At 35.5% G+C, this 16,023-nt stretch overlaps 1 protein-coding gene across 5 annotated transcripts in view; it reads left to right on the forward strand.

Annotated features, from left to right (window-relative positions):
- The window catches only part of LOC128982911 (ankyrin repeat domain-containing protein 13D), a 222,057-nt gene that overhangs the window by 102,029 nt on the left and 104,005 nt on the right, over positions 1 to 16,023 (forward strand). For all 5 annotated transcript variants that reach the window (XM_054401977.1, XM_054401978.1, XM_054401979.1 and 2 more), the window contains one exon: positions 5,007 to 5,156. In XM_054401977.1, the coding sequence (XP_054257952.1) occupies positions 5,007 to 5,156 (150 nt within the window). The remainder of the gene's footprint in view (positions 1 to 5,006; positions 5,157 to 16,023) is intronic.

Here is a 16,023-nt window from a genome sequence, read left to right on the forward strand (position 1 = left end):
ATATTCAGTGTTAAAGGATAGAGAAACATAACGTCAAATGTTATCATATAACAAAAAGCCTAGCCTAAGTACTTAAAAAATAAATGTAATAAAAAATAGTCCACATGCAATTAAAGCAAAAAGTTTAATTTCATAAGTACAAAATTGCATAAAATTGTATTAAGTATTAACACCAGATTTCACTTCCTAAACGCATAAAAATTGTGTTTAGAGAAGATATTTTTGTCAAATTTTCCGGGGGGGACCCCCGGACCACCCTTACTTGCTGGGGGGAATTCCCCAGACCCCCCGGGGGGCGGCGATCACCGATCTCGCCCAGGGCGGCAAAGTCCCTAGGGCCGTGCCTGGTTATATCCAAAGCAAATAAGTGGACATACAGTAAATGTTTCCCTAAAATAATTAATATTTACCTTGTCCTCTATTTTCTTAAAGGTTTTGTTGCTCATCGGGGGAATGTCCATTGTGAAAAAACTTCCTCTAATTGAGCTTGGCCTCCACCTGTTGCCATAGTTCCACTAACAGCACTTGTATTTACATCCATCAAATCATTTTTCTTTGTTTCTGACCAAATAACCTTTGTTATGTTGCACATGGAACATTTAAATACAAAACCACTATTCAGTCCAACTCTCTTTTCCCGCAAAAATGTCAAATCTTTGAAATTACAACATGTGGGACTATGATTATCTAATTCTTTCACTTGATCGAAAATATCTTTAATTGTCACTATTCTACGACCACACAGCTTTGAGACGTGAGTAGTTTCTGTTGTGTCTTTCTCCCCATCGTGACTTGATTCTTTCCTGAAAAGACAAGAGATATGATGGTACAATGCTAATGATTCAAACTGACGAAAAATATATGTTTCTTTAAGTTTAGACAGATAATACACTACTACAAATTATTGTAGGCCTACTTTAAAAGTGCCTCTTTTAAAAGTCTCTCTAAAAGTCACAGTTTAGTTAATTGAATTGCACGTAGTTATTTTTTGAATTACTAATACCACAATAAGTCTCCTATATAGTATCCAGGCCTATTCTAAAATCAAGACTAAATATTATGCATACTTACTTCTTATCATCAAAGTACTTTTTTAAATAGGAAGGCAGCTTCCGCTTTTTTGTCCTCGACAGGAACTTCTTCAGATGACCCATCACGGTTTGATAGAAACAACTCAATAATATTGACACTGCCAAAATTGTTGATCTTCCGATGTAGACTTTGCGCGCCTTTTCTTTCACATCGACGCTAGTGCTATCTGTGGGGAGAACACTGAACTGTTACGCCGCCCCGCGCTGCACATGAGAGGGTCGCAGTTGTAGAGTTATTTTAAAACAACGAAAAACATTGAAACCAATTTACTTTTCAAGAAAAATAAAAAGTAGTTTTAAGACTGAATATATAAGGTTACTTGTAAGCCAAATTTCACAATTTTACACTAACGTCTACCTACTGTATAACTGAACTAGTTCTATCAAATCCTTATGGAAAACAATATTTTTTATTTCAACAAAAACAAATTAAAATTTTTTTTAAAGAATGTTTTTGCATGCTACACGTAGGTTAAGTTATGTTTTTTGATACTACTTTTTGATCCATGCCAAATACGCAATCGTTTAATTGCAGTTAAGTGAAAAGTAAATTAGTCCCATGTTAATAACAGGCCCTGCCAGTAGCACGGTGGTTGACTCCTGCCGCCTCTTAAGGTTAATACAAGCCATATTATTAGGTCTATTATCTTAATATTTTGTTGTATTGTTTAAAACCAAACTGATTAGTGTTATGCAATCCTAGTGTATACTGTCTTTCCAAAACCAACTTTATCCATAGGCGTCAGAGCAAAACTAACTTTATCCATTTGTGTCAGGGCAAAACTTACTTTACCCAAACTTAAAACTTATTTTTCTCAAAAACTACACATATTAGGGCGAAAAGGCATGCAATAATGCACAAAGACACATATCTTTCACTTCGGATGAAACAAAACATAATAATTCACTGTCAGGATAATTAATTAAAAGTTTTTTTTTCATTTCCTGAAAGTTTTATTGATAAGGATAATGTGAGTTTTGGAATGGACCGCCACACTTACTACTGTCGCCACTGGCATAATGAGAATCGTTTAACTGTTATGTTTTACTCTACAATCTGAAAAAAAGGTTTGTTTTGGGCAGACAAAATTCACTAACTTTACCAGATTTCCCGACAGAAAACCCTGGTTTTCAAGGTTTTGATTCCTAGTCCCCAAGTGTACATTATACTAGGGGTCTGCAGGTATGGGAACTCCATATTTTAAAGTCTGGTCGGACCAACGTTTGGTACAAAAGATCCGTACGCGCAGAAAATGACCTTATTTAAGCTTTGGATTGAGTTGAGCCGAAGCGAGCGCAAATTTTGGCAACCGCAGAGAGTGTTTACAAAGATGCGCGATCGAAAATTGATGATTTTACCGTGATCGTGGGAGACGATGATGTCAAGTGACTGCGGAAGATGTCAAATTTGTTTATCCTCGGACGATAATCAAGATTTTGTTGTGACCACTGAAGATGTTCTCAATTACGCCATGACTACTGAAGATGTTCTCAATTTCACCATGACTACTGAAGAATGTTCTCAATTTTGACATGACCAACTAAGATGTTTACGATTTCGCCGTGATCGCAGACGATGTACTAGATTTTACACTGATCGTGGAAGACGTTCATGAGTTCACCGCGACTACTGAATATATTATTAAGTTTGCCGTGACCGCAGTAGATGTTCTTGATTTTACCGTGACCGCGGAAGATTTACAGTTTCGCCGAGATCGTGTATTATGTTCATGGTTTTGCTGTGACCGTGGAATATTCTTGATCTTGCATTTGCCATGACTACTGAAGGTGTTCTCAATTTTGCCGTAACCGCAAAAGACATTCGTGATTTCGCCGTGACAACTAAAGATATGTTATCTATTTTTCCGTGACTGCAGTTAGGTCAGTGGAAGTGTTTGAAACCAGCAAGCAAATTTAATGTTTTTTTCTTCCTAAATCTGAAATTTCATTGTTTTTTGTTATTTTTATTTTACATGGTCATTATTTTGTTGTTCATAACTTCTTATTATATTATTATCAAGCAAATTCAATGTATTTATTCGCTGGATTGAAGTGTCACTAACAAGACTACAAGATCGCGCCACTCATCCTACACTCATCCTTCACTCATATTTGGGTTAAAATACGCACATAGTGGCGTCCCCATCTTAACTAATTGATAATTGATAATTGATTGATTGTCTGATGATGGCATCCCGCCGAAACATGTAATACTATTGTTACTTTTGGAACTACTTGACAGGTAATAAAAACCTATTTATACAGTAGTAGTTTAGATTGCGTATAGATAGTGTTAACGACAGTAGTAGAAAATTTAAGGTACGAGCCTCGGCGAGTGCCTTAAAAACTTCTAGAAGTGTCGTTAACACTATTTACGTGAGTTGCGTACACTTCTTTACCTACGACAGTGTTTTAATTACTAAAAATTACTACTCATAACTTCTAAGAGAGGTCATGTTATCGTTTATAACCTCTCATTGCCACTGACAGTGATGCAACGAAACATTGTACCAAACATTGCACCACTCAACGATTAAATAAATTGGCCTGAACAGCTGATTAGTTGAAGTTCAAATCATTACAATTTTACTTCTTCTCTCTCAATCCTTGAACCTCATTGGCCGGTTACCAGTGTTGTTATGAGTAAAACTATGCTATTATGAAAGTAAACAATGTTGTTATGTGAAACGTTTCAATTCGAAGAACTGAACTGAAACAGCTACTTTAAAAAATGGTCGTAGGTAAAAACATCATCTGAACTGGTTCCTCAGCCTCCGGGCTTGCTAATTACTCGCTATATTGAAATTCCTACCTCACTCAAATTTCAGAAAATGTTAATTTTTTTGCAAATACTAATGGGTGAAGGAAGATCAAGTACAAATTATCAGCAGCGAATCCTATAATTTAGCTGCACATTCCAGAGTCAAATAAAGCAAATCATACTAATATTAATATTATAAATGTGAACGTTTTTGTGTTTGTTTGTTTGTTTGTTTGAAGTTCAATCACGCAATAACCACTGGACAGATTGGGCTGAAATTTGCCATGATGATACCTCACATTTCCGATTAACATATAGACATATTTTTATCTCAAAAATCCTCTCGGGCTCCGCCCCAGTGGCTCTGTTGTTCCCCATGTTAACCTTATGAGTATTCATATTTAAAAGGAATTAAAGAATTTAGTCAGCTGTTTCAACTATTTATGTTGGTTCTATGATATGCAATCACATTAAAAAGTTATAAGGTTTACCAGCAGGGTGCAGCAATAATATTCTTTTTGCATTTATGACAACAGCTAATTTGAACTAAGCAGCAACAAAAAGCTCTGATACTCAATATTAAGTGTAAAAGTAGGATTTTTTACAGTTATGTCTATGTTTTTAATTTAAAGAATAATTTATTTGTGATTTTGTGCGAATATTTGATAATTTTTTTTTCTATGATTTAGATGCAGTGATAGAACATTATGGCTATGGTAGATGTGTTATACTATAGCATACCGTAAATTTAAAGAAACAAATTTAATTTTACCAAATTGTGTTCTTCCCCATTACAAAAGCAAAGCTTGAGTATAACTGCAATAATCACTTTATACTTATTTGCCAACCCCGTACAAAGGACCCCCCTGTAAATATAAAAAAGTTAGTAGGGAGTAGGATGGGGAGTGTTAAGGTTGAAATTACAAAGTTTAAATAATAAAAGCATGCAGCCTGTTAGGAAAGTTTTGTCAACAACAACTCATTAAAATGACAATACTGGTCTATCAGTGCATCAGTCTATGTGCATTCACAGAGAAAATTACATTTTTAACCCGAATTCACTTTATCTTATGTGTAACTCTATTATTGACATTGGATTGTCAAATTTCAATGTAGAATTTTTTCCTTAAAAATAGTTACTTGTGTTGTTGCAGGTGTTTGGTGCCAGCAACGTAGAGCTAGTGACCAAGACACGAGTGGAACATCTGACAGAACAGGACAAGGCGAGATGTAGAGGTGCCAAGACTCCTCTGCAGTCCTTCCTGGGTATAGCAGAGACTGAGGAGCGAGCCCCCACACCACATGTGAGTTTTTTACACTTTTCTCAATTTTTGTTACATTGAAATCTATACTATAATACGAGTAAAAACGGCTTCTGTGATTTCCTCTCAATTGTTAGGATATGAATATCTTAGTTTCAGGCTAAAAACAATATACATGCTATCCACAGCTCTGGGAAATTAGTTTTTCGTTAAAAACTCAAAACAAAATTATTATATTTTTAACATTAGTCTTATGGAAATCTAGGTAGCCAAGCCAGCTTTTCGAAAATGTAAATAAATGAATTGTGACTTTTGCTTATAACAAATTATCTACAGTAAATTACTAAATATAGTACAAAAGAAAAGGACGTACCCATAAATACAATTTAGCATTGGTTATTTAATACATTTGAGATGTTTTATGATTTGTGCAATGGGATAGTTAATTATGACTGTTAAAAATCATATGGACCATAACAAACAAATGACCCAAAAATAAACATTTTTGTATTATTATTTCAATGCAACTGTCAATAAACTTCCAAAACACATGTAGGCCTAGAGATTATTAGTATTAGATTCCATCCAGTGATATCATTCTTTTTTGTTTTTGATCCTGTAGTGTATTCATTTAAATATCAAATGAATTGTATATTTCTATATTTGTAATTCAGATAGTTACAGGTATTAAATTTGCTAGCTCGATCAATGTACCGTTAGATATCGTACGATGTGACGTCATATAGCCTGATCGAATAAACTAACCCCATTGGTTGTTCCATCACACCAATTTCCATTCCCACTGCTACCACGATCACTCGACACTCTCTGTACCTTCAGTCATCGTCCTACCTCACCGGCTCCCGCACACCAATGCGGTTTTTCTTAAAGTAAAAATGTGTTTATCATCTCGAGCACCTGAATCTTTGTTCACATCTAGGTTCGGATGCGACAATGGTGCGAGTGTGATAACTTACCGCGTGGATAAAGGAAGCGTGTTTTATAGTGCAGTGCCAATGTTTTGGTACCTTACATGCCACTAGACGGCAATTTTTACACTCCGTTTGGTGAATTAATGCTGATAGAAGAATAAGCTACTACAATGAGTGTCATCAGAAATTTCGAGCCGTTCGACAGTTCGGAGGAGACGTGGTCTACATACGTGGAACGTTTTGAACTTAACTTTCTATTAAAGTGTAATGGAATTTCGGACGACAAGAAAGTAAGTGCGTTTTTAACAGTGATTGGAGTTAAATCATACAATCTGCTGAAGGACTTAATTACGCCTAAAAACTATTGGAGAAGCCGTTTGAGGACATTGTGAAAGTGTTACAGGATCATCTTAATCCTAAACCCTCGTTTATCAAGGAGAGGTATAAATTCAGCAAGCGTGACCGACTGGAACACGAGACTATTTCGGAATACATCGTTCATTTAAACCAATTATCAAAGCATCGCCAGTTCGAGGACAAGTTACCGGACTATCTCAGGGACTGATTAGTGAGAGTATTCGGAATAATTCGATAAAGGAGAGACTACTGGCGGAGGACAACCAGATGTTTACCAAGGCGGAGCAGCTGGCAACATCGTTAGAGACCGCAGAGAAGGACGCATCCTCCCTGACGTACCACGTCAGCGGCAGCACGGCAACAGCGATGAGGCTTCAGCGATTCTCCTCAGCTCACCGACCTTAACGCAGCAAACAATCAAGTGCATCATGTGCAGTTCCTAGTGTTGTGCAATCTACAGAGTGCTATTGTTGTGGTAAAAAGGGCCATTCAACACACCAGTGCTATGTTCGCGAATACGTGTGCAAGTTTTGTAGAAAAAAGGTCATTTGGAGAAGGCGTATAAATCCAAAAAAATGGGTAAATCCAGTCATTCTACCTCTAAAAATAGTTCAAATGCCAAGGTTAATTACATCAAAAATACCCCTGACAGTGAACTAATCATTAAAGTAAATCAGGGTATGGTCAACAAAATTGAACCTAGATTTGCAAGTACAAGGTAAACAAATGAGATTTGAAGTAGATTCAGGTGCTTGTGTTTCTGTTGTTTCGGAACAATTTTACAAGCATTTAAGTAATGCAAAACTAAACCCCACAGATCTAGTTCTGAGTTCCTACACTCATGAAAAAACCAAACCTGTAGGTAAAATCAATGTTATTGTTTAGTACAAATCAGTTGAAAATGTCTATCATTGTATGTAATAAGCAATGATGCTAATCCTCTAATTGGTCGGGATTGGATAAAAGCTCTCCAAATTGTTGTTCGTATCCCCAACGATGTAAATAGCCTAGTGTAATGTCGACTTCTGATGAAGTAAAAGTAGAATCAAGTAATGAGTCTAAAGTTGTGCGAGATTTATTAAACGAATTTCCAGAGGTATTTACCACTAAGCTAGGTAACAATGTAGTAATAAGTGGTGTTATAATGGAGATCCTGTTAAGTTAAAGCTCAAATCAAATGTAGTACTTGTCATTAGATTAATTATTGAATAATTATACTGAATTCATGAAAGGTTGTGTATTTCTATTTTAACAAAAACTCAATCAAAATATCAAACAATAACACAAAACATATGTTGAACAATTACCATATGTTATTAACATATTAACTACTACTGTCAGTACCTAAGTATTACCGTATTACAAACCAAGACCCATGCCTTATTCTTTAAAAGACAAGGTAGAACAGGAGTTACAATGTTTAGTTGACGATGGTATCATTTCCACTGTTTCAACTATACTGCGTTCAAACAGCCGTGGCACCTGACGGATTAGGAGACCCTTACTCACACACACACACAAACGCAGTTGGCCCGGCTGCCAGGTAGATGACCCACAGAGTGGGGCGTCCAGTAAGCAACTGCTGTTTTATTTAAACACAAATTTCAATAGTTATAACATGCATACTTGCAATATTCGTAAGTTGTATAACACAATGACACCAAACACAATATGATTATGACAATAATGAGACAAAACGATGTTTATCCATAGAAACTCCCATCTATGAGTTTATAAACCTATATACAATTATTTTGCACTTAAATGAAATTTACTTAACAATGTTCCTGACAAAATATGTCTACAGGTACATGTAGTAAATATATTAAAAGAAATACAGTATAAATATTTCAGCAGCTACCGTAGTAAACACGCTAATTTCTTTACGTCCATAGGATTCGGGTGAACAATTTGGCCATTTGAGTATGAAAACAACTAGTTTCTAAATACTGTAAACACAAATCTGGCTGTTCATATAAAATTCCAAATTTCCAAATAAAAATATGTTATCACAGAAGCAATAATGCTTCTTGCTTGCGTATGCAACACTTCGTTTGACTTCTTTGATGACATCGTCAGTACACTATTGTTCAGTCAAGTTGCCTTTGTTTTTTGTATTAATTTTATATGTCTTTGTTTTTAACAGTCCGTCTGTAATTCCCATCACATTACCATATGTCAATTTTCATTGTTGCATTCATTTTGTCGCGAATCATCTCTCATATCAACACGTACACATTATTTTTCTCATAAATTATACTCTTTATACCAAAACCTCGACTTTTTCCTCTTTTTAGTATAATTACACCGCACAACTATAAAACAACGAAATTAAAAAATGTATTTATTTATTATGAGAAAATGAATGTATATCCTTATATATAATTCTGTAAGACTAAATTTTTACCAGAAAATTGTAGACGTCTGGTAAGTCGCAGAAAAGTGGAAGAAGTCTTAAATTAAAGGTCTCGACCCCAGGGACTCGGGAAAAATAGCACAATTCCCATAAAGTTACTAGAAAACGAGATATAACGTAAAATTTTCTACATAAGAATAACATTAAAAGCCATTTACTGCAGATTTTTGTTTACTTCAATACAGCTGATCGTGATTTAGTACTAAGCCAGTATGCAATATTAACATTTGGATTACTTATTTACCAGTCAATTCTGCAATGTAATGTATAGTATATAAAACCAGGGATAGCGTTACCTATAATAATTAGGACTATTTAGTTACGTCTTAGAATGTTTAAATAAATTTTGTTACTGTGAAACTTATCAAATATATCTATTTTTTTTTTATTAGTAAGTAAGTAGAAGAATTATGGGAGTAGGCAAAAAAAAGAATTGAACTTATAATGGCTGAAAAATATCGAAGTCTTTGTTAGCGAATTTCCCATATAGGGAATAAGCTATTACCGTAGTACTCACGGTAAGACCTGGACCCGGGACCGATTTTTTTTTTCGTTTTGAGGTCCCTAGAGGCCAAAAACACCATCCGTTTAAATTCATATATATATATATTGTGTATATATATATATATTGTATATATATATTGTATATATATATATATATATATATATATATATACTAGCAGTTACCCGGCGCGCGTTGCTGCGCTTAACAACTATTATTGTAAATGGTAATTTGTTCTTTACGATGAATAATAAAAGTGTGTACCAAAAATAAAAATAGAATATTTTACTTAATTGCCAGTGAATAGGGCCTAAACAATTTTTTTTTTGTTTTTTCTATAAGTTTTTAGACGTACCTACCACCACGTGAGCACGCAACATACAGCTGTCCGTGTGAAAAGCATGCATTTTCAAAATTTAAACCGACGATAGTCAGGGTTTGCCCTAGTGCCTTATAATGGTGATTGGGAAAGAAAGACAAAAAAAGGAAATTGTAGATGCTTCAATTCAGAGGGTAATTTGGATGAAGTCATCAGTATTCTTGGGATTAAGACTATTTCTCCTTCTAAGTGGATTTAAGTTTCGCATTAGTATTAATGGAGTTCCTTCTTTTAATGCCAGTAATGGCATTTGAATACCTGAGATAGCACGCACGATTATTATTCACTTAATAATTTATGTTAGATTGTGTGGGTATAGAACAAAAGATAAAAATATTAAGGCATTACCATCCCTTTTATTGTTTATAATACTTTAATCAAGGTTTTTATCTTTACATATTCAACATTGGAGAATTTAAACATTGTTGAGTGCACAGGTGTGCTGCGATTGGGGTTTAATATATTTGGACTTATTCAAAAGTAAAATAGTTTTCTGTGCTGCACTCTGTAGAAACATTGTGGCACTATTTCAAATCATGACTAATACAGAACGTTGTGATTATTCAAACCTACAAAACAGTTGGTGAAAGAAAACATCTGCTTTTAAATTATATATTTATTTGTAAACATTGTAGTTCAAAAAGTCTGACATTGTCCCACTTAAAACCCTCTGGGGCGGAGCCCTTTTGACGGATCTGCACCAAACTTCACAAAAACCATCCTTGAAAGATGCTTAATAATTCCTGAAAGTTTCATTACAATCTGTCGAGCGGTTTCGGAGTCCATAACGTTCAAACATATATATATATATATATATATATATACATACAAACTTCCTCTTTTATAGATATAGATATATTTATATATATATATATGTGTCCGTTAGCGCGATAACTCGAGCAAAAATGATCCGATTTTGATGAAATTTGGTACAAACGTGTAAACCTACGTTTATTCAAACGAGTTCGGGAACCAGCATGATCGGACCATGGGAACGGGGGTTTATGGGGGCTTTTATGGGGTAAAAATGGGTTTTTCCCATTTTTGACCCAAAAAACATAAAATTTTGCAATTTCTTTCTAATCTATTTTGTAGAGCTTAAAAAAACAAATTATTTAGTATATTGAAGCGTTATAATGCGCCTAATGGTTACGGAGAAAATGCCAAAAAATTTTAAATTTAAAATTCCCATGTTATTCTTATGGAGAATAAGTAAACTGTTGTAGTTTGCTTGTTTATAAACATATTTTGCCCAAATTTGGAAAATGTTTTTATTTCTTACTAACTATTAACATTTTACATAAAAAACACTTTTACCCTCCCTGTTGCAGCAAACCTAAGTATGTGTAAAACTGATTATATTTAAATAGGGAATAAATGTGATATTTTTAAGGAGACATTTTAGTGTAAATCCATTCAGGGAAATGGAAATTCGCTTAGTCTGCAGGTTTGCTGCGGCGGGGGTATTTTATACTATCGAGCTTTTTAGGGACTTATGTCCCTACAAGCCACTAGTCCTTATATATAATTCTGTAAGACAACATTTTTACCAGAAAATTGTGGACGTCTGGTAAGTCGCAGAAAAGTGGGAGGGGTCTTAAATTAAAGGTCTTGACCCCAGGGACTCGGGAAAAATAGCAGAATTCCCATAAAGTTACCAGAAAATGAGTTATAACGTAAAATATCCACCGAAAACCAAGGGGACTGAAAAACCTCTGCATTCTAATGAACTGTTACTTATTTATTTGCAATGTTTACATTTATTCCGAAAGTCAATGTTGTTAAATAATGTTTCCTAAATGAAATGTATAATTTTTTTTCCGTTTTTATAATGAGTGAAGTAACTATATAGACAGGGTAGGGGAAGATCTGCAAGACGTGGAAGAGTATCCAGGAATTCAACTGACACAAGCAATGCTTAAAGAGAACGTCATGTAAGGCCTAACTATGAAAGAAATCCACAAGCTGGTTTACAACCTACTTCAGAAAAACGCTGGAAAATTTGTTGAGTGTTGTATCTCACAATCTAGGTCCTCTTAATAGCACTTGCATGCACTGTGGTGCATTTCACTTCGCAGAGCAGGCCACAAATGGACATTTCAACGCATGTTGCCACAATGGACTCATTAACATGCCACAACCACAATTAAATGACGAACTAAAAGAAATGTTTTTACATGATTCTATCTTCATAAAAAAACATAAGGCAATACAAAAGTGCAATGGCTTTTGCGTTGCTTTCTGCTACACAAAAAGGGATTCCGGGAAATGGGCATGGGGAAAATCGGGGACACATCCTGATATATATTCAATCTAGTGTCAATTAATACTATTCTATTTTCCTATATTTTAATACCAGCTGATTGGTTAATTATTTATTGTTTTCTGTTGTGAGTCAGTTGTACAATTTAATGTTTTTGTTTCAGTGTTTGTACATTTTACAATGTTCAAATATATTTCTCAAATGCTTAAAGTTTATTTAATTTAGACACAATATTGGCGACGAGAATGAGTGAAATACTTGAGCTTAAAAAGGTATTAACTGCAGTCAAAATTCAAATTAGGAAAGCTTACAATGCAATTGTACAAAATAAAACAGTTAGAGAAGACATGAGTAGTGATGAAGTCACAGTGCGGTTGTCTTCATTACGGACATATTGGAACAGATTCGAAAATGCTCAATCTGAACTCGAATCTTTAGTTGATGAAGAAGATATTGAGCAATTAGCAACTAGCAGAAGTGAAATTGAAGAGCTGTACATTACAACCGAAGTGGTGTTAAGAAACAAACTGCAATCCCCAACCACAGTTACGAATCAGTCTTCAGTAGGTCTACACCCTCCTGTTACATCAAATATTGCTTTTGTTCCGTTCGATGAAGGAGAATCATTTACAAACTTCGTTAAAAGATTTGAAAACTTTATTTCCTTGAAGGAAATTTCTGATGATAAAACCAAACTTTGCATATTACTTGCAGTGCTTCCACCAAAACTACATGAACAGCTTCAAGACCTTGTTTCTCCAGATGATCCATACAAGATGAATTACAAAAATGTGGTAACAGTGTTGAAGGATTATTTGGAACCGTTACCTAGTGTTATATCTCTTCAACACAAATTTTTGTGCCATGTTCAGCAAGACGAATCAACGATGGATTTTTCAATGGAACTGAAGAGACTAGCAAAGGATTGTCGTTTTCAATGTGAATGTGGGAAATCGGTATCAGACATGTTACTAAGAATGCAGTTTGTTAGAGGACTTAAAGATAATGATGTAAGAGGGCAGTTACTACAGAAAGAAACAAGTACTTTCAAAGAATCAGTGCAAGCTGCAATTTCCTTCGAATCCTCAAGACTTGAGGGCAGCATAATATCAAATCCTACAACAGCTGCTGTTCTTAAGCTAACAGGAAGTACTGAAAGAAAAATGCCGCAACAACAACAATATGCAAGCAAAGGCCCAACGAAGAAGACCGAAAGATATCATACAGTTCGCTCTACATTTGACCAACTACGTGGACGGTGCTATCGATGCGAGGATAAATTCCATAAAGCTGACAGTTGCAGGTATAAGGATGAATTCTGTAATTCTTGTAATAAGGTCGGTCACTTAGCCAGGGTCTGCATGGCAAAGAACAGAGCTAGGCATATCAACCAGATCGAGGACAGTGAAAATGTAAGTGATATTGACCACGCAACGTACGACACATATAAGATACAAATGAATGGTTCTGACAAGTTCATGGTTGAAGTTACACTAGAAGGAAAGCCAATTCAAATGGAATTGGACACAGGAGCAGCTTTATCGTCGATATCATACAAGGATTATAAGAAACTAAATTTGAGTAAAAAGCTATTTCAAACTCATGTACAACTAAGAACTTACACGGGCGAACTTATCAAACCAAAGGGGGTAGTGTATGTCGAGTTTAACTTCAAAGACAAAGCATACTTCGGTAAGCTGTATGTTATTGGACAAAATGTTGAACCTATTTTTGGAAGAGAGTGGCTTAGGGAAATTAACTTAAAAATTGGGGATATCCGAACTATTCAAGAAAACTCGTGTGATCTTTCTAAACTCCTTACAGAATTCTCTGATGTTTTCAAAAAGGAAATTGGATGTATTCCAAATGAGAAGGTTCATTTATCCCTTCAAGAAGGTTGCAAGCCCATTTTCATCAAACCCAGGCAAGTTCCATACTCACTTAAAGGAAAAGTAGAAGACGAACTCAATCGACTAGAGAATGCCGGTATAATCACTAAGGTAAACAATGCTCAGTGGGGAACGCCAATTGTCCCAGTGGTTAAACCCAATGGATCTGTAAGAATATGTGCAGACTATAAAACTACACTGAATAAAGTGATACAAGACGACAAACATCCAATACCTAGGATAGAGGACATTTTCGCAGAAATGAATGGAGGCAAGCTATTTTGTACCTTGGACATAAGCAATGCTTACCTGCACATGCAAATGGACGAGGAAAGTTCAAATATGCAAACTATAAGTACTGAAAAAGGTCTTTACAAAGTCAACAGAATGATGTTTGGGGTTAAGGTAGCACCATCAGTATGGCAAAGGTTCATGGACAGAATACTACAAGGAATTAGTGGTGTTAAATGCTTCTTTGACGACATTATCATACAAGGATCAAGTTATGAAGAAACTGTGCAAAGATTGAAGCTAGTCCTTGATAAAATGAGGGAACATGACCTTAGGTTGAATTTTGAAAAGTGTAAATTCTTTCAGAAAAGGATTGCTTACTTAGGTCATACAATTGATGAAAATGGACTTCAAAAAGGGTCTGAAAAGGTAAAAGCGATTGTTGAAGCAAAGCGACCTCGTGATGTCAACCAGTTACGTTCTTTCATAGGTTTGGCAAACTACTACAATAAGTTCATACCTAAACTGGCAGAGAAACTAAACCCATTGAACAAACTCTTACAGAAGGGCAAGAAATTCGAATGGACTGATGAATGTGAAAGAAGTTTTGAATCTGTTAAAATGGACATTGCCAAAGACAAAACTCTAATCCACTACAATCCGTCATTACCTTTAATACTGTCAACAGATGCATCACCAACTGGCTTAGGAGCTGTAATTTCACACCGGCTAAATGATGGAACAGAAAAGCCAATTGCCTTTGCATCTAGATCACTGAGTAAAAGTGAGAATCAATACAGTCAAATTGACAAGGAAGCGACTGCCATTTATTGGGGTGTGAAAAAGTTCTTTCCATACTGCTATGGCAGGAAATTCATTCTTGTCACAGACCACAAACCTCTTGTATCTATTTTTCATCCTTCAAAATCCCTACCTGCAATGTCAGCTACACGTTTGTTAAATTACGCTCTTTTCCTAGCTGGTTTTGACTATAAAATAGAATACAGAAAAACTTCAGACCACTCCAATGCAGATTTTCTTTCAAGATTCCCAGTAGAAAAGTTAGAAGAAGGTGAAGATCTCTATTCAAAATTTCAGATGAATCAAATATCTATGCTACCACTTACCAAAGAGACAATTGCAGAACATACGAAGAAGGATACTTTTTTCTCTAAAGTCAAGATAGCCCTTGAAAATGGAGATGATCTTGAGACAATGGGATTAAACAACAACGAGTACACTTTACACAAAGGATGTGTTTTTCGAGGTATAAGGGTTGTGATACCTTCATCTCTTCAGAAAGAAGTACTCAAAGAACTACACGTGGGCCACCTTGGGATGACAAAAATGAAAGCAATGGCAAGAAGCTATTTGTACTGGAAGAATGTGGACAGAGACATTGAAGAGTTGGTCAGAAACTGTAAGATATGTTCCCAGAAGAGAAATGAACCTCCAAAAGACAGGAATCACCCTTGGGAAGAACCATCTGGACCATGGGAGAGAATACACTTGGATTTCCTTGGGCCCATGAATGGAAATTACTTCCTAGTCATCATTGATGCCCATACTAAATGGCTAGAAATATTACATACAAAATCTAATACAGCAGAATGGTGTATCAAAAAGCTACAACATCTATTTACAACGTTTGGTCTTCCAGTTACAGTCGTTACAGACAACGGGACACAATTCACCAGCACGGCTTTTCAGAACTATTTGAAAGAAAATGGAATTTGTCAGAGAACATGCGCACCATTTCACCCTTCTAGCAATGGACAAGCAGAAAGATTCGTACAAACCGTGAAGAAGGGGCTAAATTCAATGGTGGGGGAGAGAGGTGACATACAAACAAAGATCGACGCATTAGTCACACAGCTGAGGAAGGCACCAAGCTCTACAACTGGAATGTCTGCATACAAGATGATGTTTGGCAGAGACAT

Source organism: Macrosteles quadrilineatus, unplaced genomic scaffold (assembly GCF_028750875.1).
Source record: "Macrosteles quadrilineatus isolate MER2022 unplaced genomic scaffold, UCM_ALF_1.0 Scaffold_1__1_contigs__length_201487025, whole genome shotgun sequence".
Taxonomy (NCBI): domain Eukaryota; kingdom Metazoa; phylum Arthropoda; class Insecta; order Hemiptera; family Cicadellidae; genus Macrosteles; species Macrosteles quadrilineatus.